Raw genomic sequence first — 25,456 nt, forward strand, 5'->3', positions numbered from 1 at the left:
CCCCTCCTTACTAAAAAATAAAACTTCTAACACACATCATCAAGAATAACAACTTTTTTTAACACTTCTTATCTCCTCACTCCCAAATATCCTGTTTCTTCGAGTTGCGGTGGCCAGAACCAATAGAAACCTCTTCCTGCTATTGGCTGACTTCACTTCCCAACGTTAGCACAATCTCATCCGCTCCAAACGGCGCTTAGTGGAACCTCAACTAGCTTGCTGTCCAGAAAAAAATTATATTCAAATTTACATCATTGTGTTTTACCAGGATTGAAAGGTCCTGAACAAATATGGCCAGCACCATCAAGGTAAATCCATTTTAGAACGTTTTCGCAAACTTTGGGGATTTTATTGGTCCTTTTCTGTAATGCTTGGGCATTGTCTTTAGTTTGTGTGGCACTGTACAGAAATACAGGGTAACACCCTTCTGCCATAGTGGTACGACAAGATTTCTTTGCAAATGTCCTTTTTCCTATTCGGCTGGCCTGCACGGATTTAAAAAATCTTTGGGGTAATGACAAAATCTGTGATTTCATTCTTTCGGATGCTAAAGTGATTTGAGCTGGCTTGTCTTTTAAACAAATGAAGCAGATTATACATTTTTATCCATTATTATTTGGAGGGACACCACTATTTAAGTTAAAATATTTTTGCTGTGATATTTTTACCAAAGAAAATCAAATAATTTCTATTGTTCTCTATTTTGTTTCAGGGAAGTCATGCAGTTTGATATGTTCTATGTTTTCTGAGATTTGCAAATTTTCATACAAATATTTTCAAAATCTGTGGTGTTTGTAAAAAGAACCATCTAAGAAAATGATGCTTTGAACTGAAAAATGTAATCCTGTTCTGAAGAAACTGAAAATTATTGGAGGTTTACATTTTTTGAAGACTTTGTCATGCTATTGTTGCATTAATGCTAACATCTAAATTAATTGTAAATAGTTGTAAATACTGCAGTAGTAAATAGTTAATACTTTGATATGGCTATCCTAGTCTATCAAGTAACTAGCTTTGTTTAGTTACTGTAAGAAGACCTATAAGACAATGGACAGATGAGGAAAGCAGCAATTGGTGTCTCACCCACATACTGAACAAACTGGCTAGGGAGTTTAAGTCACCTGGAAACCTAATTAAACACGGCATCTAAGCTTTCCACTCTCTAGTGCATCTGCCAGTGTCAGCACAAAGATGTTTACAACCTGATCCTAAACACAGTGTGAACAATAAAACCAAAGCAGGGAAGCAATAATTACATAATCAGCTGTCTTGCTGGCATTGGATGTAAACAGTTGCAGTTTGGGAGTAGAATCCAAATGTTTGGAGAGGGAGCTTGTTCCTTTGTGACCTGTTATATTGTGGCACTGGTTCTGCGGTTCAGTTGAGGTCCCAGGGAGAAAGGAGTGTGACTGCTGTTTATAAACTCCTTGGTGCTTTGGCTGGCTTTGTGTGGAACTGATTTAGAAATGTTAAAACATTGTTAAAACAGTTCTAAAGCAGGCTGCTTTGTCGTCGACCTCCCCCTGTTAACTTTGGCAGGGTTCATTCCAGTTATCAACGCTTCTTCTGGTTTGTAACTCATGGAGATACATCATATTTTATGGATTGCAATAAAAAAGATTCCAATCAAATCAAATTGTATTTGTCAGATGTGCCGAATACAACAGGTGTTGTACACCTTACAGTTTACTTACAAGCCCATAACCAACCATGCAGTTTAAAGATAAATAAGTGTTAAGATAATGAAAAAATAAAAGTAGAAACTAGAAAAATAACAAATAATTAAAGAGCAACAATAAAATAACAGCAACGAGGCTATATACAGGGTTACCGGTACAGAGTCAATGTGTGGGGGCACAGGTTAGTCAAGGTAATTCATGTAATATGTACATGTAGGTAAAGTGTCTATGCATAGATAATAAACAGAAAGTAGTAGCAGTGTTAAAAATGGTGGTGGGGGTGGGGGGGTCAATGTAAATAGTCCGGGTAGATATTTGATTAGTTGTTCAGGAGTCTTATGGCTTGGGGGTAGAAGCTGTTAAGAAGCCTTTTGGACCTAGACTTGGCGCTCCGGTACCGTTTGCCGTGCGGTAGCAGAGAGAACAGTCTATGACTAGGGTGGCTGGAGTCTTTGGCAATTTTTAGGGCCTTCCTCTGACACCGCCTGGTATAGAGGTCCTGGATGGCAGGAAGCTTGGTCCCAGTGAATGTACTGGTCCGTACGCACTACCCTCTGTAGTGCCTTGCGGTCGGAGGTCAAGCAGTTGCCATACCAGGCAGTGATGCAACCAGTCAGGATGCTCTCAATGGTGCAGCTTCATAGTTATCTAGTTATCTAACAGGCAAAATAATGAACGCGATCTGCTTGATCTATTATCTAGTGCACAACTTAACTGCAGATATTTATTTAAAAAGTATAAAAGATATATATATATATAAATATATATAATAATTTTTAAAAACGTATTGACACTATTGGAAAATCATACCTAGGGTATTTCGAAATACCCCAGGATACGGTATATACAGTATATACCACCCAACCTTCGTGGACAGTCTATAGTCTTAAACAGTGTTTTTTTCTGAGGCCAGTGAGTTGGGACTTCTAGTATGTATGTAGTACACAGCTAGTAAGAAATGTTCACAGAACATAAGGGAACATTTTGGGAGGGACATTTTTTGTATCATTCAGATAACAGATCGTATCCCGAACCAATCAGAAATGTTCATGGTAGACCTACCTGTTAACTTTGCATGGTTGTTATTGTTTGAAAAGGAAAAAAAAGAAAAATGGTTCAAAAAAATGTGTCGGTCCATAGCCACTTCTTTAGTCCTAAATGTACAAAAATAAATAAGAACTAACTTCATACATTGTACAAGATTCATTGAGTCAACCACATCAAGATATCAGGACACAAACAAAACAGCTTATCATGCCCGCCTGCGGACAGAACTGAGACAAACAATGCAGATGACTTGTATGTGTGTGTGCAATGCACATACCAGAGGGGAATACAGGAAGTTGTGGCTAACCAATCTCTGTAGCACTGTGGCTTTGTGTCTGAGGCTGTGGCCAAACTTTGTCACTATGAAAATAAATGCATAATTTTTCAAACTGCAGCTTTCCAAGCTTATTGTGGGCCACAGCCAAGTTTCACACTGTATTATAGTTTCACACATCACAAGTAGCCTGTACCACACGCAACAGCTCCGTCTCTTTCTCCATAACATGTGTTACTGCCAAATCAAGACCTCTGAAAATTATTCATCATAGGACATCAACGATGCAACAACATTAATTCTGTTCTGAAACAAAACACTCTTTCCAGCAGTAATGTACAGACCATACTGCTTTTCTATGCTAGGGAAATGGCTTTTGTGGAAATGTAACACAGGAGATCTTCCTGTTTTAAGAAGAATGGATCTTGTGTTTTGGACTAGTAAGGTTTGTCTCTGTCAAGTTATAGTAGGGTTCATGTACAGTCAATGAACTAAGCAGACCAGACACAGCTGCTAAGGCACTGGTGCCTATGGGACAGTCACCTTGTTAATTAGACCGGAACTGACATGTATTTTCAATGTTAAGCAGCCTGATTGGGACATCTTCATTCATCCACCATTTTTGGTGGAATCAGGGTGAGGGCTGCTAAAACAACATCCAGAATGGGTGCCCCCCAGTGGTGTAGTGGTGCCTGGAGATGTGGGTGTACTCACATTTTTTTTTTTAAAGGGCCCACCCGGCAAAGGAAAGGAGCCCTTTTAAAAAAATGATATGAGAAACAGTGACATACACTCTGAATTACATAACATTATCATTCCCGTATTGGTCTTTCATAGTCAGGCCAACCCAAGCTGTACTGTGCAAGTAGGCTAATAGTATGCCTACTATTGAAATAGATAAATGAGGCTGTCAACAGAGTCAGAAATTCATAGGTTTGCCCTCAAAGTCACACTTTTTTTAATAGAAAAACAACAACATTTGATCTTCTAAGTCCATAACAATATGCAGAAATCGCGCTGCCATTTCCTGGGTGCTAAGATTCTAATAGTTCGCATAATTTCAGTTTATGTGAGAAAACAAGCAAGTATAGTGTAGAGCAGTGATTCCCAAACTTTTTATAGTCCCGTACCCCTTCAAACACTCAACCTCCAGCTGCGTACCAGGGTCAGTGCACTCTCAAATGTTGTTTTCTACCCTCATTGTAAGCCTGCCACACACACACTACAATACATTTATTAAACATAAGAATGATTGTGAGTTTTTGTCACAACCCGGCTCGTGGGAAGTTACAAAGAGCTCTTATAGGACCCGGGCACAAATAATAATATAATAAAATCAGTAATTTTGCTCTTTATTTAACCATCTTACATATAAAACCTTATTTGTTCATTGAAAATTGTGAATAACTCACCACGGGTTAATGGGAAGGTCTGTCCACACACAGGTCTGTGCCTGTATTTAGTTTTCATGCTAGTGAGGGCCGAGAATCCACTCTCACATAGGTACGTGGTTGCAAAGGGCATCACTATTGAAACAGTTTTAACAAAGTTAACCATTTTCACTCTAGTGTCCAAAACGTCTATCAAGCTGTCAGGCATTCCCTTGGCAGCAAGAGCCTCTCGGTGGATGCTGCAGTGTACCCAAGTGGCGTTGGGAGCAACTGCTTGCACACACGTTACCACTCCACTATGTCTCCCTGTCATGGCTTTTGCGCCATCAGTCCAGATAGTCCAGATACCAACAAATCAACCAACAAATCTTGAACACCAACGTCAATTTGATGTCACAAAGCCGTCCAGTACTTTAAAAATATCCTCTCCTGTTGTCCTGGTTTCCAGTGGTTTGCAGAAAAAGATGTCTTCCTTAATTAACCCCCAATAAACGTAACAGACATATACCAGGAGCTGTGCAAGGCCCATGAGTCTGTTGACTCATCCAGCTGTAAAACATATAATTCACTGTCTTGTATGCAAAGCAATAATTGTTTCAAAACATCTCCTGGCATGTCACTGATGCATCATGAAACAGTGTTGTTTGATGAAGGAATTGTCTGTGTAGTTCTTTTTGGCCTTTTCCCCAAGCATTGTCCCATTCATATCCGCGGCAGCAGGAAGAATGAAGTCCTCCACAATAGTATGGGGCTTGCCTGTCCTAGCCACTCGGTAGCTCACCATATAAGACACTTCTAGCCCCCTTCTTATTAATGGTATCTGTTGCTTTTATACATGTCTTACTACTCGAAGGTCGTCTTAATTCTCGCTCAAAAACTCCTAGGGCTTATTTTTCAAATTGGCATGTTTTGTTTCTAAATGTCTGCTGAAGATTGAAGGTTTCATCAAGTTGTGAGATAGTACTTTATCACATATAACACACTGTGGCTGAGGAAATGCACTACTCCCAATATAAGTGAACCCCAAATTAATGTAGTCATCATATTTGCGCCTCTTCGATGGTCCAACGTCCCTGTCTGTTGTTCAGTGCTTTCCCGGGTAAGGGGGCAGTAGCTCTTCTGCTGCATCAGATTCACAACTGTCAGTGTCCATGCTAGCTGGGCTAACAACAAATGTAAAATTACTGATGCTAGCATTGGATGTGTTCATGGAAGCAGAACAACTTGTGTCGTCGACAGGTGCACTACTGCTGGTAGTGGTAGCAGTACTACCTGTAGAACTGGTATGTGTCTCTATGGACACAGGCCTTACTTTTTTTAACCATTTATCAATTTTCGAGCAAACGGAATGAGCAGCAGCTACGTTTGGCTACATACGGACCGTTAGTGGAATTCCTGCGAGAGAGTAACGGTTAATGTAATTGGATGTCAATTATTTGACTAGGCTACCTGCATTTGACATTGTATTGTTCCTTGATTGACGCAAATAATCATGATATTATTCTGCCAGGTATGCATTTTTTATTTATTTTTTATTTAACCTTTATTTATCCAGGGAGATTTGAGATTTGAAATCTCTTTTTCAAGAGCGTCCTGGCCAAGATAGGCAGCACTAAGTCATTACACAATTACAGACAGACAACATGAACAACTACAGGAAATCTAGTAAAAAATCATAGACTTCACAAGAGAGTATCAAAATCATGAAACAGCTAGTTAAAAGCATAGGCTATTTTGAAGCTAGTTAACTTTTAAGTTAGGTTTTTGGGAAAGCCTTTCCATCTAACAGAAGATGGTTAGGCTAGGGCTGTGGCGGTCACAAAATTTCGTCAGGTGGTTATTTTCAAGCAAATAACTGTCGGTCTCACGGTAATTGACCGTTTATTAACATAAACCCATTTAGCATCTCCTAGCTTCCACACATAGCCTACAAGTCACTGATGCAGACCTTTGGAACGTCTATATTTTGAAAAGTCTAATAAATCCATGTAATATAGCCTACATCTTCACAATAAATACATTATTTATTTTAGACAGGTCTAAATAAACATGATGTAAAGAAAACGTAGTCTATTTCAGAAGAACAGAATTATATATTCTTTATGTTAGGTCCTTATCTGGCTATGCCAAATGGCTGTGGGCTACACTAGCTCATTTAGCAGACAAGATTTGCTTACGATTCTGTGGCATTAATTTATATTATTTTATAATATGAAGAAAACAATTAAACAAAGCTGAATAAAATAGAAATGATATTTTCTCCAAACATTCTGTGTTGAGTGGTTAACAAAGAAATAGGTACTCATGTATGCGTAATTTAGAGTTATTCATGTAACTTTAGTTGTTCTACAAATGTTGGGCTATATGTTTTGATTTTTAATACGTTGTAAGGCTGCTTGATGAGACTCTAATGATGATTTGAAAAAAGGCGCTTGAAAGGCATGAGCTCTGGGTTTGTATTTTTGCGCAGGCTGTACACACTTCATTCGTCTCTCAATTTGACAAGCACTTGCTAATGCCTCGAATTTCCTGGCGGCATCCCCTTTATGTGGCCGTAATGCACACAAAGAAATCCATGCCCTTTGCAGCCATTGTGCCCTTAGCCCAGAGTGTGGCGTACATGAGGTGTGCAACAATGATTAGACAAAGTAGCAAAAAAAAGATATTGTTTCTTGATTTACTCTGGGCATAATTCACAAGTGATAATATATAATTGTGATAGGCTAATATTGTCACCCATCAGACTATTCTTGATTCAATCTTGTCTTTACAAATACAAAATAATATATGTGTGAAATTTGTTTTGAATGGACCATTATCATCTCGAAACAGGGTAAGGGGAAAAAATACATGTCATCTATGCACTTAAACAGCAAATGGAGGACACTTTTCCTTTGCCAGTCAGGTAGGCTATACTTCTGTTGTAAAGATAAGCGATGTGCTTAATATTATGAAAGTTGAGAAATAAATATAGCAGGCCTAGCCTATAGAAAGCTGATGGGATCAATAGAGGCCATCACTCTGTTTTCGATGTTCGAATACATTTGCATTGATGTCAGAGTGATTAGAGGGACAGTCGAGTGCTGAGTACCAGGCAGTTAGCAAGTTTGGTAGGCTACTAATGACTATCAGCAGCATCAGAGAAGCCTAATTACCTTGACTAAATGGTCACGTTGAATTTGACTGCCTTCATGACTTGTGACCACCGTGTGGCGGTAATACGGTCACCGCAACAGCCCTAGGTTAGGCCTATCATTAGCATCATTATTTTGGAACATTTGCGTGTAGGCCTACTGCCGGGTGCACATTTATGCTCCTAAAATGTAAGGAAATAATAGTTAAAATGTTAGGCTAAATATTGTGATCTATACAGCGTATACCTCCACTACACTATTTTGATATGCAACGTGGGGATTAGGAAGTGGGTATACCCAATGCCCACTGAAAACTAAGCGTGTATACGGCATATACCCTCCACTACATCACTGATGCGCCCGATCGCAGGAGGGGGAAGTGTGAGGCCTTAACCTGCACTACTGACGTTACGGCAAGGTTGACTGCCCAATGACCTGCTGTGTTAAAATGGTAGGAGGTACTCCCTCCCCTTTCCTCTCTATTTCTCCCTCTCTTCATCCACCCATCGAATCCATTAGTGTTTCAAGTCTTTCAGCCACAATCAAAATGCCGATGGACGAGCACTTCCTCTTGTGCACTCCCCACCTCCTGATACCCTTCTTGCACTATCAGGAACTTTCAATGCAGGAAATGCTGGGAGAAGGGGAGCTTCCTGTGAGCAGCCACACCACACCATATCTCATTGGGAAGGCTTCCTGGGACATTCTGCATGAATGAGTCCAATTGCCTCATTGAGAGGGACTACATGACTTGAGGGACTAAAACACTGTGGCTATGTCTCTGTATGTTACTTTATATGGTCAGAATTACCCAGGAGACACTGGAGCTAAAGGGACAGGTTTTGGAAGGAATGTTTTATGACAAAATGGCCACCAAAAAGTACTGTAAAGCAGCTCAGGCTAACATTATTTTGACTGTTACTAAATGTGATTTGCACAGCATTATATGAAGTGAAATTAACAGTGTACTACACCAATTTTCCACTTATAAAGCTCAATATTTATGGAGGATAATTTACTATAAATGCCTTGGAGGGGCTCAAGTTCTGATTTTAACCAGCTGCCCTCTGGTCACAAGCTCATTTCCCTACCCAGAAGGCCATGTTGCTGCCCATTTGAGTGTCAGCCCGTGGAACTCCACTACATGCTACCACAGAGGACCTCCCTGAATGTATACATTATATAAATTATTTTCTGGTGGATTCAGTGTTCAGTTGGAACACTGGGCTTAGAGCAGCCTGTTTCTTCCCTGGCTAATTCGGTGTTCATTTTCTTTGGCCCGGGACACTAAGGTTGTGAAACAATCTCTCACTTTCCTCAGAAGAGGGATAATGGGCCATAGAGGAATGCACTGTACTGAGTTTTGGGCAAGACAGACTCTTGTGCTGTTGTGCTCTCCACTAGTTTAGTTTTCTCACATATTCCTGTTGTCTTGATGACGGCCAAATATTTTCCAATAACTACTTTCCAGTGTTTTCCATAACTTGTTTCCCAGACACAATGTAAACTGACTGCATTAAAATGCCACTAATTGGTTTTATTCCACAAGTTTATCAAAAATCCCAGCTGTGAATGATGACGGATCTCTCAGTTAGCCTGTCAGTTGGTTGCTTTTTGGTTGGTTCCTGGCTTTATAGTCTTTTACATAGGATAATGGCTGAACATACTGTAAGCTGTGAGTGGATTTGGTTTTGTTCTGTTTGTGTTGGATGAACAAAAGCTGTGTGTGTGTGTGCCCCTTGTTCATGCTGGCTGGGGTCACCTCGTGTATATCATGCTCTGCTGTCCTCTATCTCTAACCACTGGATCCTCTTTCTCTGTTTTTCTTTCTCTCTTTCTATGTTCCTATCCCTTTCCATCTCTCTCTCCCTCTCTGCCCCCCTCTCTCCTTCCTCTCTCAGGTGAGGGTCAATGTGCCTGGCCTGCTCTGCTCTGTAATGTGGTTTGCAGCTGACATATCAGGGAAGACCAGTCCCCACTAGAATAATCTGCTTTCCGAGAAGGCTTCCTTTTCCTGGCCAGGTTCTAGACCTGTCACCAGATCAGGGCGGGTCACTTACTCCGAGATGTTCAAGGGGCACTCCTTCGGCAATAGAGAGAGAGGAAGGGCAGGTTAAGGAGAGCTAAGGAGCACAGAGGAAGGAACTAAGGAAACGGTGGGACTCTGGTATATGTAACCAAAATACAGTGTTTTGGCAAAAGGAATGTAACAACAATACTGGGAAAATTAGAGACAGGTTGCTACGTCATGGCATTTGTGGGAAAAGGTGTATGCTTGTGTTAGTCATAGGTGTTTAATGGACTTGGTAACTGTGGGGTCCCATTGATTTGTTATGGACGGGAAGAAACAGGGAGAACTTTGAAATATAAACAGTAGACAAATCAACATTTATGATAGATAGATAAAACGTGCATTTAATCTTTGAATGTGGAAAAAAATCCTAAAGATTTACTGTGCACTGTAAACAGATTTGTTATATTCTAGGCAGGCCTTTTCCAATGGTTTGTGTTTTGGACTGGATGTGATTCAATCTTTCTTGGAGCAAGATGCGTCCAAGGACGTATGGGGACATGAGTGAGACCTTGACACCATTGTGATTTCAGGGAGGATACCCAGTGATGAGATATTAGCAGGACTGTGGTCTCCTGACATGCTTTCGCTGTCTCTGTCAGTCTGTAAAAATATGGAGCGGTATACTGAAACTCCTCTGCAGTTGTACCAGTCAAAGTGTATGAGATGAATACAGAATATCCTCTCTATGTCCTTACCAAACCCAATAGCCTAAAAAATACCTGGGCACAAAACCTGATTCTCTCTCAATCTGTGTCAGTGCATTACCACACTATCCTGCTTTGCCTTGAGTTATTTTCATAGCTAAATCGGGGGAGAGTCTTTGGAGATTTGGAACATTTATGATAGCTTGAAAAGTTTAATTAAATTCATACTGAATTCAATTCCGTTGGTGCAGACTACTTAATGTGAAGTCAGAAGTGTAAACCCCCTAAAGCAGTCATTGGGCGACAGTGGCCAGCAGGGGCACCTCAAAAGAAAGAACAGGAAGTTACCTTGGAAGAAGCCAGACTCTTAAGGAGGCCTATCCACATCTGGTTGGCTCTGGGTGAATGTTACCTCAGCTTTGTGATGCCAAGATGTAGCTATTGTCCTATGAGGAAGACGAAAGGTTTGACATAATGCCTCTGAAATGTTAGTGGTTACTAGAGTTAGCATTTGGAGGCTAAGTTAAGAGGGTCAGGTTGGTTAATATTGGTGCTCTTTGCCCATGTTCTCGATCATTTGTGGATATTATTAATGTATAATGGGAACTTTATGTATTATAAGGACTAGTAGACACCCTGCTGGTTTAATCATAACGTATACTTCTGTGCTGTGCTCTAATTCAACCCAGGTAGATGTGAGTGAAACTAGAACACTTTTACTGGCCATGGTAATCTCTCCATAATTAGGGGGCCTAGTTTTCAGGTGCACTTTCCAGGGGTCATTCTGTCTGCCATTTTACCAACAAAACAATGAGCGCACAAGGAGGTATTCATCAGACTGCAATCTACTATTATATCCACCACATTATGTGTGTAGAGCTTACTGTTTAAATCACAGACTGGTCACACATTACCTGTAATGTTTGCAGAGCCCCTAGGATCCCAAATCAATCAATTGTACTTGGTTAATGGCAAAATCCACACTTAATGAATCTGAACCAGTTGATTGTAAACCAAGTTAATGAAGCTTTGATTGTAATGGAGATCTAAGAGGGATGTGTCTGTGTTTTTTCTTTCTGCGTACAGGAAGCGTTGTCAGTGGTGAGTGAGGACCAGTCGCTGTTTGAGTGTGCCTACGGAACTCCCCACCACGCCAAGGCGGAGATGACGGCAGCGTCGGCCAGCGAGTACGGCCAGACGGCCAAGATGAGCCCCAGGGTGCACCAGCAGGACTGGCTGTCCCAGCCACCCGCCCGCGTCACCATCAAGATGGAGTGCAACAGTGGACAGGTCAATGTCAAAAGGTACAGCAGTCCACCATTAACTTTACTTCTACATTGACTTTCATGTTGGTTTAATGCGAAACTAATAGTTTCTTTGGATAGATATTTCAAATTGTATTAACATTTAATTTGTTTGAAACCTAACTATTTACTTATGAGTCTGTTTGGTCAAGTCATTGAAGAAAGTGTTTTTTTAGTAAAATATCAGGAGTTCCGAGCAACTGCAGAAATATCTGCTCAGTGAGCCAATACAAAAGACCTGCTTTACATGACAGATCCATTAACCGTTACTGTTTTGGCTTAGCACAGAGAATATTTGGCCAACCTTAACTTGGAGATACTGTCTTCATTCTTGATTCGGCCAAACAAAATGTCCGTGTCCAGTTGCAGGTGGTTCTTTTGAATTAAATAAATGCTCCGTATTAAAATAAATAAATACAATTTACCATGAAGTAATACAACAATGTATACACTACCATCTTGTCTATTTCGTCTCTCATTGATTGAGACAGGTGGGTCTGACCCAAAGTCATGTCATTATGGCACTCACCTGTCTCAATCAGTGATAGATTTTAAATTGACAAGATGGCGGTAAACACATTGTTGGATTACTTCATGGAGCAAGAAATGTATTCATTTTATGAATGGAGCAGTACAAAAGGCCGGCCGACTCAATCCGATTGGCCTGTAACCCTGTCAATCACCCTTCACACCTCTGTTCAGCCAACCAATCAGGGTGCTTGGATGCACTCCAGGGCTCCGCTCCGCACATCTCAAATTAGAGTCAGCCTCAGTCAGTAAACAGTCAGCTCCCCCAGTGCTACACACCACACCTCCTGCCCTAGCTCCTGGCCCTGTGTCTTCCGTCTCGCTAGGCTCAGAGTTATCTGCTTCTCTAGGTGTGCAGTCCTTTCCCCTAGCCAGTTCACAGCCTCCAGCCTCAGCCGGCAACCAGTCGCCTATACTAGAGCTAGGCTAGAAGTTCTCTGCTCAGGATTGCATTCCTTTACTGCAGTAGGTGAGCCACCGCCTCTAGCTATGGCCAGCCTCCTGCACTGCTGACTTAGAGGGTCCATGGGGCGGCCCAGAACTGTTTCTGAGCCTCTGTGCACCTCCCTCACGGGGCGGCCCCTAAGCCCTTACGTGTACCTTTGCCGGCACCCCACATGGTCCTCTAAAGTGACAGTATCAATCAGCTGCCCTTCTAGTTCAGCCAGATGCTCACTTATCTGGTCCAGTCACTGCTCTGCCCATCTGCCTCGCCTGTCCTGCAGGATAGGACTATGACCTTTCAGGACTAAGCCTCCCACTGAGGTCTTTTAAGTTTTGTGGATTTCCAAAGAAATCCAAGGGAGGCTGTACAAAAGGCCGGCCCCCTCCATCTGATTGGCCTGCAGCCCTGTCAATACCCTTCACACTTCTGTTCATCCAGCCAATCAGAGTGCTTGGACGCATTCCGGCTTCGCCCGCACACCTCAAGTTAGAGCATGTTCACCTGCCATCTCGAAAAGAGCAAGTATTGTGTAATGACAGACTCCAACATGCTGTTTTCCTATCTTGAAGTTTTGTGCATCCATTGAACATCTAAGTGTTGTGAAATATGTATAGGTCTGTGTAATGTCTGACCGCTGCAGGACTAGGCCTATTTGCTAGGTTTCGGGTGTTTGAGAGTGAAGTTTGTTAAGGTTATCTTGTAGCTAATGCTAGTGCTATTGTTATTCATTAATGTCTTTGTATTGCCATATTATCAGTAGGCAATTGCATTTCTACCTATTGAGTGTTGCTAAAGAGCTTTATATTATAAGTGTTTATCACATGCTACCACAGTGATTTATTTAGCATTATTTGCTACTGTTATTAAAAGGAACTTTCCAGCCTGCTCTCGCGCGCCAGCACATGCACAGTAACTAATTGCCTTATATAAGATCTGTAGCCAGGCCATAGAGCGAACCATGCTTTAATGGCCTTAGGTCTTCCATTTCTCTCTTTCTGTCACATGGTTATTTCTTATGATGTGTAAATATGTGACTCACCACTTGGATTTGGTCTTATGTAGCAACATTTAAAATGGTGGTTTTTATATTGGATAAAAGTGGAGACTCAGAGCTACAAAATGGTATTTCATACACTGCATTCGAGGAACAATGGGAAAGTAATTCTGCTTTGAAAGTTGATCAACTTTTGGTATCTGTTTTGGTATCTAGTGAATAGCTTTTTTTTTGTCTACACCCATTCAGCATCGTTCACACCCTCTTAAGCTTTTGACCCACCCATCTCGTTTTACGTCACGTAACGTTAGCTAACGAGCCAGCCAGCCAGGTAAGGTTAGCTAGATAAACAACAATGAACACAGTGTCAACAATGCCACAGTGCTGGGAGCTAACCTACTAGGTTCAATGTTAGCTAGCTAACATTAGGGTCTAACTAGAAAAGCAAATGGCTCTGGGATACAAATAATAACATCAGCTAGGGAGCCAGCCAGCTAACATTAGCTAGCTAGCTAACAGTACACTTTAGCTTGAAATGATACCACTTTCTGTCAGAATTAGAAACGTGTAATATCTGAAAATGTAGCTAGCTAACATTATACCATCTTACCTGTATACATCATCATGCATGATGGACATGTCTCCCTGTCAGGAATGCCATACCATGTTTTTTTTATTTTTTATTTTACCTTTATTTAACTAGGCAAGTCAGTTAAGAACAAATTCTTATTATCAATGACGGCCTAGGAACAGTGGGTTAACTGCCTGTTCAGGGGCAGAACGACAGATTTGTACCATGTCAGCTCGGGGGTTTGAATTTGCAACCTTCCGGTTACTAGTCCAATGCTCTAACCACTAGGCTACCCGGTTGCCCTTAGTTTGAAGATGTAATCTGGAGACAGGTGTTTTCTCCATCTCTTTAGCTATCATACTCTAATTCCACTGAATTCTAAACTTGATCGTCCAGAAAGTGAAGGGCAACACTTATGCAGCTCCACTACACAATACATTTCAGGTAAACTGGGTTTGGCAGGATTACCAACACGGACTGACTAGCTCAAATAAACAGAAGCCCTCTATATGGCAGACAAATCCGAAATCATCTCTCAGCATGTCCAGCCCACTCATTATTGGGAAAGTTGCCGACTTTTTCTGTGGCTTAACCAACAAGGAACAAGGCTCGTAATTTAACAATTTTATTCATATTTACAGATGGCATACACATTTGTTATTAAGTCACATGAAAATTCATATGTTCGAGAAGGCATTTCTGCCAAATATCGAATTTTGATAAAATAATATTTTTTTAACGTTCAAACGGCTCTCCTGTGAAGTCGTGACTTGTGACATATGCCTAGTTTCCTGAATCGGGTCACATATCCATCCATGTATTGCATGCTATATTACAGCAGTCATTTGTAGGTATAATATAATGCATTATGTTTATGCATCTCCTTCACTTGCATGTAGACTTTGTATATTATTACAATGGTGTAGGCCTATATTATTGTGTATTTCTCTGCATGGATTCTAATGATAGTTTACTCCGCCTTTTGTAGAACCACATCTATTTAAAAGCCTTCAATGGAAGCAGCTGTGTCAGCATGTGTGTGTGTGTGTGTGGTAGTGACAATTAAGACAGTAATGGGCCTCAACATGGTGTTCTAACCGGACAACACTGTAGTGAGCAGAAGTTAATAGCAGGCCGACCGCTCAGATGAGCTCCAGTTAGCTGTTTTTTCATGGTACTAGGTCTCACCGGAAACTGTTTTTTTTTAGGAGCATTTTCTCAATTTAATTAATTCAAAACAAACCCCATGCAACTGGACATGGACATTTTAGAAGACACATGTTTGGCCAAATCAAGAATGAAGATAGTATCCAAGTTAATGTTGGTGAAAAATTCTCTGTGCTACGCCAAACAGTACCTATCCTGTAACTGCTAATGGAGCATCACATTAGCTTGTTACAATCTGCTAACTAAGATCCCACTTACATGCAAATTATATATCATTTAGTTTGAAGGATGGCTTGCCTAAGGTTCTACCCTAACACATACTTATCTGTCTGGACAGTGTAATCCAACTGAGCTACATGATACCGTAGGATATGTCTGGCCCATATCCTGTATGCTCTGGAGAGTGCTAGCATTACAAGGGGTGTAGTAACAAAGAACCACCTCTTCCTAAGGGTCACCGTGCTACACCCTGGGGTCCACTGTGCACTGTGCTGCAGCCGCACTGCCTGTGGCCTTTATTTCCTGTCTATTGTCTGCATTTCTATGAATGTTCTTTAAACAGGCGGGTCGCTGCGGCCTGAAATCGAAACTCACAGTGTAAATATTTTGAATTACGGGGGCAGAAAATGTAATGCGGTAGTGTAGAGTTAGTTAAAGGAACGTCTATTGTTTAAACCCAAAGCCGCCCTTCAATAGTAAAGAGTCTTGCTTGGCCTACACAGTGACAGTCAGCAGCCGGACTACTTGCCAAACAGAAGAGGAACTTGAATGACGTTTTCAGAGGAGGGAAGGAAGCAGAGGGAAAAATACAACAGGCAGAGCCGCCTGAATCCCAATCCAAGACAGAGTTGCTGCTGTTTGAATCCCAAACTCAAAACAGCTGTACCCCTCCAAAAAAAGGGCCGGCAGTAATATTTATAACGTATCACACGCGCAAGAACCCCCCCTCCATCCATCCATTAATCCCTCCCATCCCTACACAGCCATCCCCAATCCTTGGAGCAGGAATCTCCACAGACACCCCGGCAGAGTGCCTTATTTATCTGGCGGTGAGACACGGGAAAGATTGTTCCAATTAATGACGAGTCAGGGATCAGAAGAAGATTTACAGCAGAGATCAACACTTAGACAGCACTGCTTCTCCTGCACACACCACCATCCTCCCCTGTATTCATTAGGTTACTAGAAGGAGGCCTACTGCAACACCAAATAAAGATACAGCATGTGTGTGTTTGGAGGGAGGAACATTGCAGGTGTTTGCACGCCGAGAGCTGTGTGTGTGTGCTCGCATGCGTGTGTGGTGCATGTGTGTGTACACCCGTATGTCTGTGTGAAGGTGTGCATGTGTGTGTGTGCATCTGAGGACCCAAAGCTCAACCCGGAGTGTTCCAAAGCATCCCAGGAGTTTGGTCCAGTTTCTAGAGTGGATCATTTTAAAGATCCCGTTACATGCAATGGCAGTGGGGTTCTTCGGCCTGAGTTATGGCTTCGAAATGGGAGGTGTAAGGGTACAGCTGGGTGACAGATAGCCTCAGCGATGGAAATTATTGCGGGGAATGTTGATGTGGGGGCTAGCGGGGGTCCTGAGACAACCCTCATTATCTGGATTTAATGGGTGTGTGGACCACCACTCCCATGACCCCCTCCATTGCTCCCCCATTCTAGTACCCTCAGTGAGCAGCAGCAGGGTTTATGGGAAGTGAAGTGGGCCCAGGAGCCCAACCTCTTGGCAGATTAAATAGCCGACCCAAACCTGTGGAAGAATGAACAATGTTAGATTCAAGACAGGGCCGATGGGATGCCTGCACTCTTCTACACTAGGTTTGCCTTGGATTGTTTGTTCTTTTTCTTTGTCTCTCTTGCTCTCTCTCACACACTCTATCTAGATCACCCTCTTTCTTATATCTCTCTCTGTCTCTCTCTCTATAAAGTGATAGAGAGGGTTAAATGTGTTTTAGCATGTGTCTGGGCCCTGTGGACAGTAGTTTAAAGTCCCCTCTGATGGTAACTCATATTGGGTGGGAGGCAATAGAGAAAGTGCGCTGCCTACGTGAAAACATACTATAGTATACTATGGTATAAATACTGTAATATTCACAGTAGTGTTTTGTGGACTAAAATCTGAAAAACACTACAGTGAAAACTGTAGTATTTACTGTAGTATACTGTAATATTTACAGTTAACTATAGTATAAATACTGTAGTAAAGCCTCCCGGGTGGCGCAGTGGTTAAGGGCGCTGTACTGCAGCGCCAGCTGTGCCATCAGAGACTCTGGGTTCGCGCCCAGGCTCTGTCGTAACCGGCCACGACCTGAAGGTCCGTGGGGTGATGCACAATTGGCCTAGCGTCGTCCGGGTTAGGGAGGGCTTGGCCGGTAGGGATGTCCTTGTCTCATCGTGCACCAACGACTCCTGTGGCGGGCTGGGCGCAGTGCGCGCTAACCAAGGTTGCCAGGTGCACAGTGTTTCAACCGTGCATGACTTTCAACCTTCGTCTCTTCCGAGCCTGTACGGGAGTTGTAGCGATGAGACAAGATAGTAGCTACTAAAAAACTATTGGATACCACGAAAAAGGGGTAAAAAAATAAAAATACTGCGCCGAATACAACAAGTGTAGACCTTAACGTGAAATGCTTACTTACAAGCCCTTAACCAACAGTGTAGACCTTACCGTGAAATGCTTACTTACAAGCCCTTAACCAGCAGTGCAACTCAAGAAGAGTTAAGGAAATATTTATTTGGTAAACTAAAGTAAAAAAAATCATAAAAAGTATCATAAGTAACATAATATCAGTAACATAACAGTAACGAGGCCATATACAGGGGGTACTGGTACCGAGTCAGTGTGGGTTAGAGGTAATTGGTACAAGTAGGTAGGTAGGTATGCATAGATAATAAACAGCAAGTAGCAGCAGCACAAATGGGGCCATGGGTGAACAGGGAGTACAGGAGGGGACTAAGTACACACCCCTGAGGGGCCCCAGTGTTGAGGATCAGCGTGGCATATGTGTTACCGCCTGGGGGCAGCCCGTCAGGAAGTCCAGAATCCAGTTGCAGAGGGAGGTGTTTAGTCCTAGGGTCCTTAGCTTAATGATGAGCTTCGTGGGCTCTATGGTGTTTAACGCTGAGCTGTAGTCAATGAACAGCATGTTCCTTTTGTCCAGGTGGGAAAGGGCAGTGTGGAGTGCGATTGAGATTGCATCATCTGTGGATCTGTTGGGGCGGTATGCAAATTGGAGTGTGTCTAGAGTATGATGTTGATGTGAGCCATGGCTAGCTTTTCAAAGCACTTAATGACTACCGACATGAGTGCTACGGGGCGGTAATCATTTAGGCAGGTTACCTTTGCTTCCTTGGGCACAGGGACTATGGTGGTCTGCTTGAAATATGTAGGTATCACAGACTCAATCAGGGAGAGGTTGAAAATGTCAGTGAAGACACTTGCGAGTTGGTCCGAGTGCACGTCCTGGTCATCCATCTGGCCCCGCGGCTTTGTGAATGTTGACCTCTTTAAAGGTCTTGCTCACATCGGCTACCGAGAGCGTTATCACACAGTCATCCAGAACAGCTGGTGCTCTTGTGCATGCTTCAGTGTTGCTTGCCTCGCTCCACTGGGCAGCTCGCGTCTGGGTTTTCTTTTGTAGTCCGTAATAGTTATCTAATAGCACATCTGACGAGCATCAGACCCGGTGTAGTAAGATTCAATCTTAATCCTGTATTGACGCTTTGATTGTTTGATTGTTCGTCTGTGGGTATAGCGGGATATCTTATTGGCGTCTGGATTAGTGTCCCGCTCCTTGAAAGCTGCAGCTCGAACCTTTAGCTCGATGTGGATGTTGCCTGTAATCCAAGGCTTCTGGTTGGGATATGTAGGTACGGTCGCTGTGGGGACGAAGTCATTGATGAAGCCGATGACTGAGGTGGTATACTCCTCACTGCCATTGGATGAATCCCGGGGACATATTCCAGTCTGGGCTAGCAAAACAGTCCTGTAGCATAGCATCCGTGTCATCTGACCACTTCCGTATTGAACGAGTCACTGGTACTTCCTGCTTTAGTTTTTACTTGTAAGCAGGAATCAGGAGTATAGAATTATGGTCAGATTTCAAAAAAAAAATGTAAAAAAAAATGGTATTGTATTTGTCACATACACATGGTTAGCAGATGTTAATGCGAGTGTAGCGAAATGCTTCTGCTTCTAGTTCCGACAATGCAGTAATAACCAACGAGTAATCTAACCTAACAATTCCACAACTACTATCTCATACACACAAGTGTAAAGGGATAAAGAATATGTACATAAAGATATATGAATGAGTGATGGTACAGAACAGCATAGGCAGTAGATGGTATAGAGTACAGTATATACATGAGTCATTTTTATTTTTTATTTGTTTTATTTTACTAGGCAAGTCAGTTAAGAACAACTTCTTATTTTCAATGACGGCCTAGGAACAGAACTGAACTGAACTGCCTGTTCAGGGGCAGAACGACAGATTTGTACCTTGTCAGCTCGGGGGTTTGAACTTGCAACCTTCCGGTTACTAGTCAAACGCTAAATGGCTAGTGATACATTTTTACATCAATTTCCATCAATCTCCATTATTAAAGTGGCTGGAGTTGAGTCAGTAGTTTGGCAGCAGCCACTCAATGTTAGTGGTGGCTGTTTAACAGTCTGATGGCCTTGAGATAGAAGCTGTTTTTCAGTCTCTCGGTCCCTGCTTTGATGCACCTGTACTGAACTCGCCTTCTGGATGATAGCGGGGTGAACAGGCAGTGGCTCGGGTGGTTGTTGTCCTTGATGATCTTTATGGCCTTCCTGTGACATCGGGTGGCGCAGGTGTCCTGGAGGGCAGGTAGTTTGGAGGGCGGGGAGAGCTTTGTATGCATCTGTGTGTGGAGTAAAGGTGGTCTAGAGTTGTTTTCCCCTCTGGTTGCACATGTGACATGCTGGTAAAGATTTGGTAAAACTGATTTAAGTGTGCCTGCATTACAGTCCCCGGCCACTAGCGCCACTTCTGGGTGAGCATTTTCTTATTTGCTTATGGCCTTATAGAGTTGGTTGAGTGAGGTCTTAGTGCCAGTATCGGTCTGTGGTGATAAATAGATGGCTACGAATAATATAGATGAGAACTCTCTTGGTAGATAGTGTGGTCTACAGTTTATCATAAGGTACTCTACCTTAGGCAAGCAATACCTTGAGACGTCTTTAATATTATACATTGCGCACCAGCTCATATTGACACAAAGACACACACCCCCACCCCTTTTCTTACCAGACGTAGCTTTTCTGTTCTGCCGGGGGCATTGAAAATCCCTCCAGCTCTATATTGTCCGTGTCGTCGTGCAGCCACGACTCGGTGAAACATAAGATATTACAGTTCTTAATGTCCCGTTGGTAGGATAATCGTAATTGTAGGTCATCAATTTTATCTTCCAATGATTGCATGTTAGCAAATTGAATTGATGGCAATGGGAGTTTACTTTATTTTACAGTATACTACAGAATTTAGTACCCTAGCTACTGCAGGACATCAACACAGGCAGACCAGAAACAAACACATTTTTCTGACAATGATGACGTTTTGCTCAGGATGTGATTTGGTTGGTGTGAATCTATTTTCATACTGGCCTCCCGTGGGGGGGTGTTTTGCTGCTCCAGAACAACCCACAGTTGACCTCAGCTCATCACTGATTGCAATTGTTTTTATCAAGTGAGGCCAAATACTTGCTGGCATCAATCAATCAAATGCTACAGCGGCAACATGCCATACTCTTTTGTTCCAGACTGCATGAGATACTTGGGCTACACGTACTGAGACAAGGGAGTTGTTTCCCTCACTCGGATGATTTGCAAATTGAAGTAAAATTATGAAAACACAGACGAAAACACAGACATTTTTTATTTTTTATTGGTCAAATATTTGGTGAAGCCTGGCTTCTCATGGCATTCATGAATACATGCCACTGCAGATAGGCCTACTTTCACAATTAATTAGGGGAAGGCTGCAGCAGTATGATCTTCTGCCCAAAGTGTTAAACTCAATCAAGTGTAAATTGATCACAGACAGACAATTTGGTTGTCTACCTCTCCAGTTGGAAAAAATGCTGCATTGACTGATATGAAATATGATTAGAAATCTTGAAGTATGGGCTATGTGCGTTACATTTTGGGAATGCATGTGAAGTATGATTTGTGTGCAAATGTTCTATAAAACTAATTGTTTTAGGCTTATTTAATTGTGAAAACATGGCTGCGATAGAATGGGTGGGTACGTTTTATAATAATTTGGGCCATCTGAATTCATTTTCGTATGGGAAGTTTTATTATGGCCAAGTTTAGTATCAGGCGTTCTTTTGCAACAACTTGAAACTTCACTCCTAATACTCCCCAATATGATATTATATTTTGTTTCTGTTAAACAAATATGATATTATATTTTGTTTTTGTTAAAATGTTTTTCAATCAGGCGAATTTCGAGGGACTTTTTAGTCCCAAGTCACACCTTGGACATCTCTCACCTCTTGTTCAACTCATAGATCCAGATATGACATCCTTATGGCTTAATGATGGATTCCCTAATGATGAGAGTTCCATATTCTGGGAAGGCAATCACTCAGGTTATGCTATTTGTCTGAAAGTGACCATTTTCTTCCACCTGAAATATTTGTAGTGAAGCATTCACCTGATTTTTTTATATGTTGACACTCTGAACCCCATTGACTTTAGTGTCTGCAGCCTAGTTGCTAACGTTTATGGACATATGTAAGAGAGACCCCCTTTGGGAGGCCGCATTTCTGCCAAGTGAAAAAAACAGAAGGTATTTAAGGCGGTCTATGTTGCAGCAGCAATGTGGTAATTTCAGTTGAAAGTCTCATGTTAACATTCCAATCTGGAAACTGGATCAAAAGAAATGGACACCAACATGTTGTCAATGGACAGTCTTTGGGACTACCAGCACTACAGGCAGTTAAATCCTGAGAATAAGTATAAAACCTCTCTCGATGATAGTGCCGTAGAATAGTTACTGTAAATTTTAGGACTAACATTAATCATTAGCGTTCACGCTATTGAAATAAGACTGGATTAAAAAATCCCTCTAACAACAGATCTGACAATAAATCACTTTTGTGTTTTTTTAAAACTTTGAAACAGCTATTCCCAAATCACATGCATCTGGCCTGTACCCGTGGCAGGGCAGCCTCTCCATCAAGGCTGGGTCGGTAGAGGCCAACAGTTGGTTGACACATGACTTTGATTCCAATAAATGATCCCAAAATTGTTAATATCTTGGCCAAGGGAGGTTGATATGAATTTATGTGACATTCCATGGGTAATCTGTCCCATCTGTTGACCGCGCCCTGGGGGAATCAGCAGCTATAATAAGGGGAGAAGAGTAATTTGGAATGGGGTCATTTATGGGGTCCATGGCCTCTGGCACTACTCCCTCCCCTCTACTTTATTTTAGTGGAGATCCCTCTCTTTTTATGTGGCTTCAGGAGAGCTGCGGGGCATAGGTTGCAGCCATAGCTGGTATAGATGAAAAATCTGAGACTGCTTTGTTCCGCAGTCTGTGGTGGGAGGAGAGTTGAAATCACAATTACACTGTCTCCTCTGTTTGGGCATTGAGGCACATGCTAGCATTGTTATGGGGAGATTTTTGTGTAAACATGAATGCATGTGATAAATACATGAACAACAGATAATAAATAATCATCAACAAACAGTTTACTAATGGTTAACAAACAGTTGATTAACAGATGTTCTAATGTAGTGTTATCATTTAGGGCTTAGGTCTCAGAGAATGCTGCCGTGAGTGTGATGAATGGACGGCGAGTCTGATTATCTGAGACTGCTACAATATCAGCAATCAAAACCCTTTGGTTTTGGTAGCCTGAGATCGCTAACCAACGGAAGACCTGGCTAATACGCATGAATGTTCACAATATTGTATTGTACTGTCCTAGATGTTTGTTATTTGTGTAACTTTGTCCTCAGGCTAGAATGTCTGGTGAGACTATGATTTGTGCCTAGTGGGTCTACTGCGATGCCTGATATGTCTGTGTTTTTTGTTGTAACTTTAGTCTTTTTGAACCACTCCAAACAAGAAGTTCCTTCACTGGAAAAATAAAGTTATTCTAATTCTAATTCTTGATGAGCATTGCAAGGGTGGTTGATTTCACCCCTCTGGGATTGACTCTGCCCATATATGGGTGACTCCACCTCTTTTTGACTGACCTCATCACTCTGTGTTCTGTCCCGACAGGAACTCTCCTGATGACTGCAGTGTGGGGAAGAACAGAAAATTGTCCAGCGGAGGTGAGGGCGCTGCCCCCGTCACATACAGCAGCTACCTGGAGGACAAGCTCATCGCTCCCCCCAACATGACCACCAACGAGCGCCGCGTCATCGTTCCCGCAGGTAACAGATCAGGTCAACACCCCAAATTACACCACAGTGATCTGAACACCAGAACACTTTTCTATAGACAGCTGAAGCTCTTAGTTGGATCTGCTCAATTACATTGGGTTGACTCACCTGTCTTCAATTGAGATGATAATCAATATGCACATGTAAACATAGCTTAAGAGGACCCACTTTGGAATGAGAAGCAGGACGTTGCCATCTCTGGTTAAAGAAGCCTTCAATACCAGTCCCAGTCAGTCAGGTCCAGTATGTGGTCACTCACTGCCTTTGATAAGGGGACCTCATGTCTCTCACGTACAGTGCATTCATCTGTCACAAGGAGAGACTTCCTGTGATCTGCAGCACAGAAGCTCCAGCATTTTGTTGCCGAGTGTGCTGTTCATTGTCTAGACCATTTCCTATGGTTCTGGTCCAAAGGGGTGGAGTAAGGATTAGGGTGAAGGAGGGGGCTGTGAGTCCCTGCCAAACTGGAGAAAGGTATTATTATAATTTCCCCATTCACACACCTAGAATACAATACCTGAATCCGGACTGGAACACACATAAGACTGTAAAGCAGCCAAATAAAGCCAAAATCTTTGAAATGAGATGAATGTAGATATTTTCCAGAATGAAATTGACATACTAAGGTTTTTCTTTGATTTAAAGTCAGAGATCGACAATGCATAGTCTCTAGACGTATACATGTTCTATTCCTGGCCTATGTGCATCAGGGTTTTGAGGACTACACTTTTATGAATTACATGAAGCGCAAACCAAAGATCACACTAGATCATTCTCCATCCTCCATCCGGTAAACCAAAGATCACACTAGATCATGCTCCATGTTAGCCTTTGTCACAGAAATGTTTCCAATGGAAAATCACCATAGAGTAACTTTTTTAGTAATTTCCCCACAGAAAAACCTGTCCATTGAGGGCACGCAGCACTGTATTCTCTATCTGGGGGTTGTGCATCACAGTTTTTCTGGGGTAGCGCAACTTCCTCTTCAACTGAAGCTGACAAGGACAATGACACGGCATGTTAAGAACATCCTGTTTTTGCTGTTTAGTTAGAGGAGGACAATAGGCACACACTGCTTCATGGAATATAATGGGAGGTCATCATTCAACTGGCTTTTCTGCTCTACGTATAGGAAACACATTCCTGATATTTTGGTATAGGGACTTGGGGAGATAATCTCAACTTCAAATACATACAGAGCTGTTCCTATATGATGCACAATGCATCCCTTAGGGCATTTTAAGAAGCCTCAACCCCCGCCCCCCCGTCCTCGACCCACAATCTCTGCCATATAGGACAATATTGTGTTGTGAGAAGGTCACTCTGGTTACTTTTAATAAAGGCATTATACTCCAAAACTAAATGATGTTGACACCATCTGAAATATAATTTTCCCTTTTAAAACATTATAACCTGTAGCCCAACTGATGCTTGTCTTGCTACCCACACTCCTTGCTCCAGCCAAACGCCCACGTACGTTTGTTTCTTCTCCGCAATGAGTCTGTATCTGAGTACCTCCCCGGCGATTTCTAGAACGCAAACACATTCTAACCGTTCTGATTGGTCCCAGAAACGGATGTGTTGTGCCAGAGTCAGAACACTTGTGGGTAAAGCGGTTATTTGAAAGTTTGTCATTGGATTTGATACTTGTTTTGTGCTATACCCCACATTTTGACCTCACCACAAACAACTTCAACGATGGCAGTCTCAGACTGAAGTATGTTGCAAAAGATAGAGCAGCGGAAGAATTCCGTTTGAGTTGTCAGGCAAATC

General features: G+C 42.1%; 1 protein-coding gene across 10 annotated transcripts in view; it reads left to right on the forward strand.

Moving 5' to 3' along the window:
* LOC139423173 (transcriptional regulator Erg-like) overlaps positions 1-25,456 on the forward strand; it is a 94,740-nt gene that overhangs the window by 57,482 nt on the left and 11,802 nt on the right. For 5 of the 10 annotated variants that reach the window (XR_011635808.1, XM_071174886.1, XM_071174888.1 and 2 more), the window contains exons 3-4: positions 11,330-11,547; positions 23,520-23,674. Coding sequence is in view for 8 of the 10 variants with exons in the window: in XM_071174886.1 (XP_071030987.1) it covers positions 11,330-11,547; positions 23,520-23,674 (373 nt within the window). In the remaining 2 variants the exon portion in view is untranslated. Of the gene's footprint in view, positions 1-148; positions 309-11,329; positions 11,548-23,519; positions 23,675-25,456 lie in introns of those variants that run through there. The other 5 variants (XR_011635809.1, XM_071174890.1, XM_071174891.1 and 2 more) reach the window with 3 other exon arrangements.

Source organism: Oncorhynchus clarkii, chromosome 12 (genome assembly GCF_045791955.1).
Source record: "Oncorhynchus clarkii lewisi isolate Uvic-CL-2024 chromosome 12, UVic_Ocla_1.0, whole genome shotgun sequence".
Taxonomy (NCBI): Eukaryota; Metazoa; Chordata; class Actinopteri; order Salmoniformes; family Salmonidae; genus Oncorhynchus; species Oncorhynchus clarkii.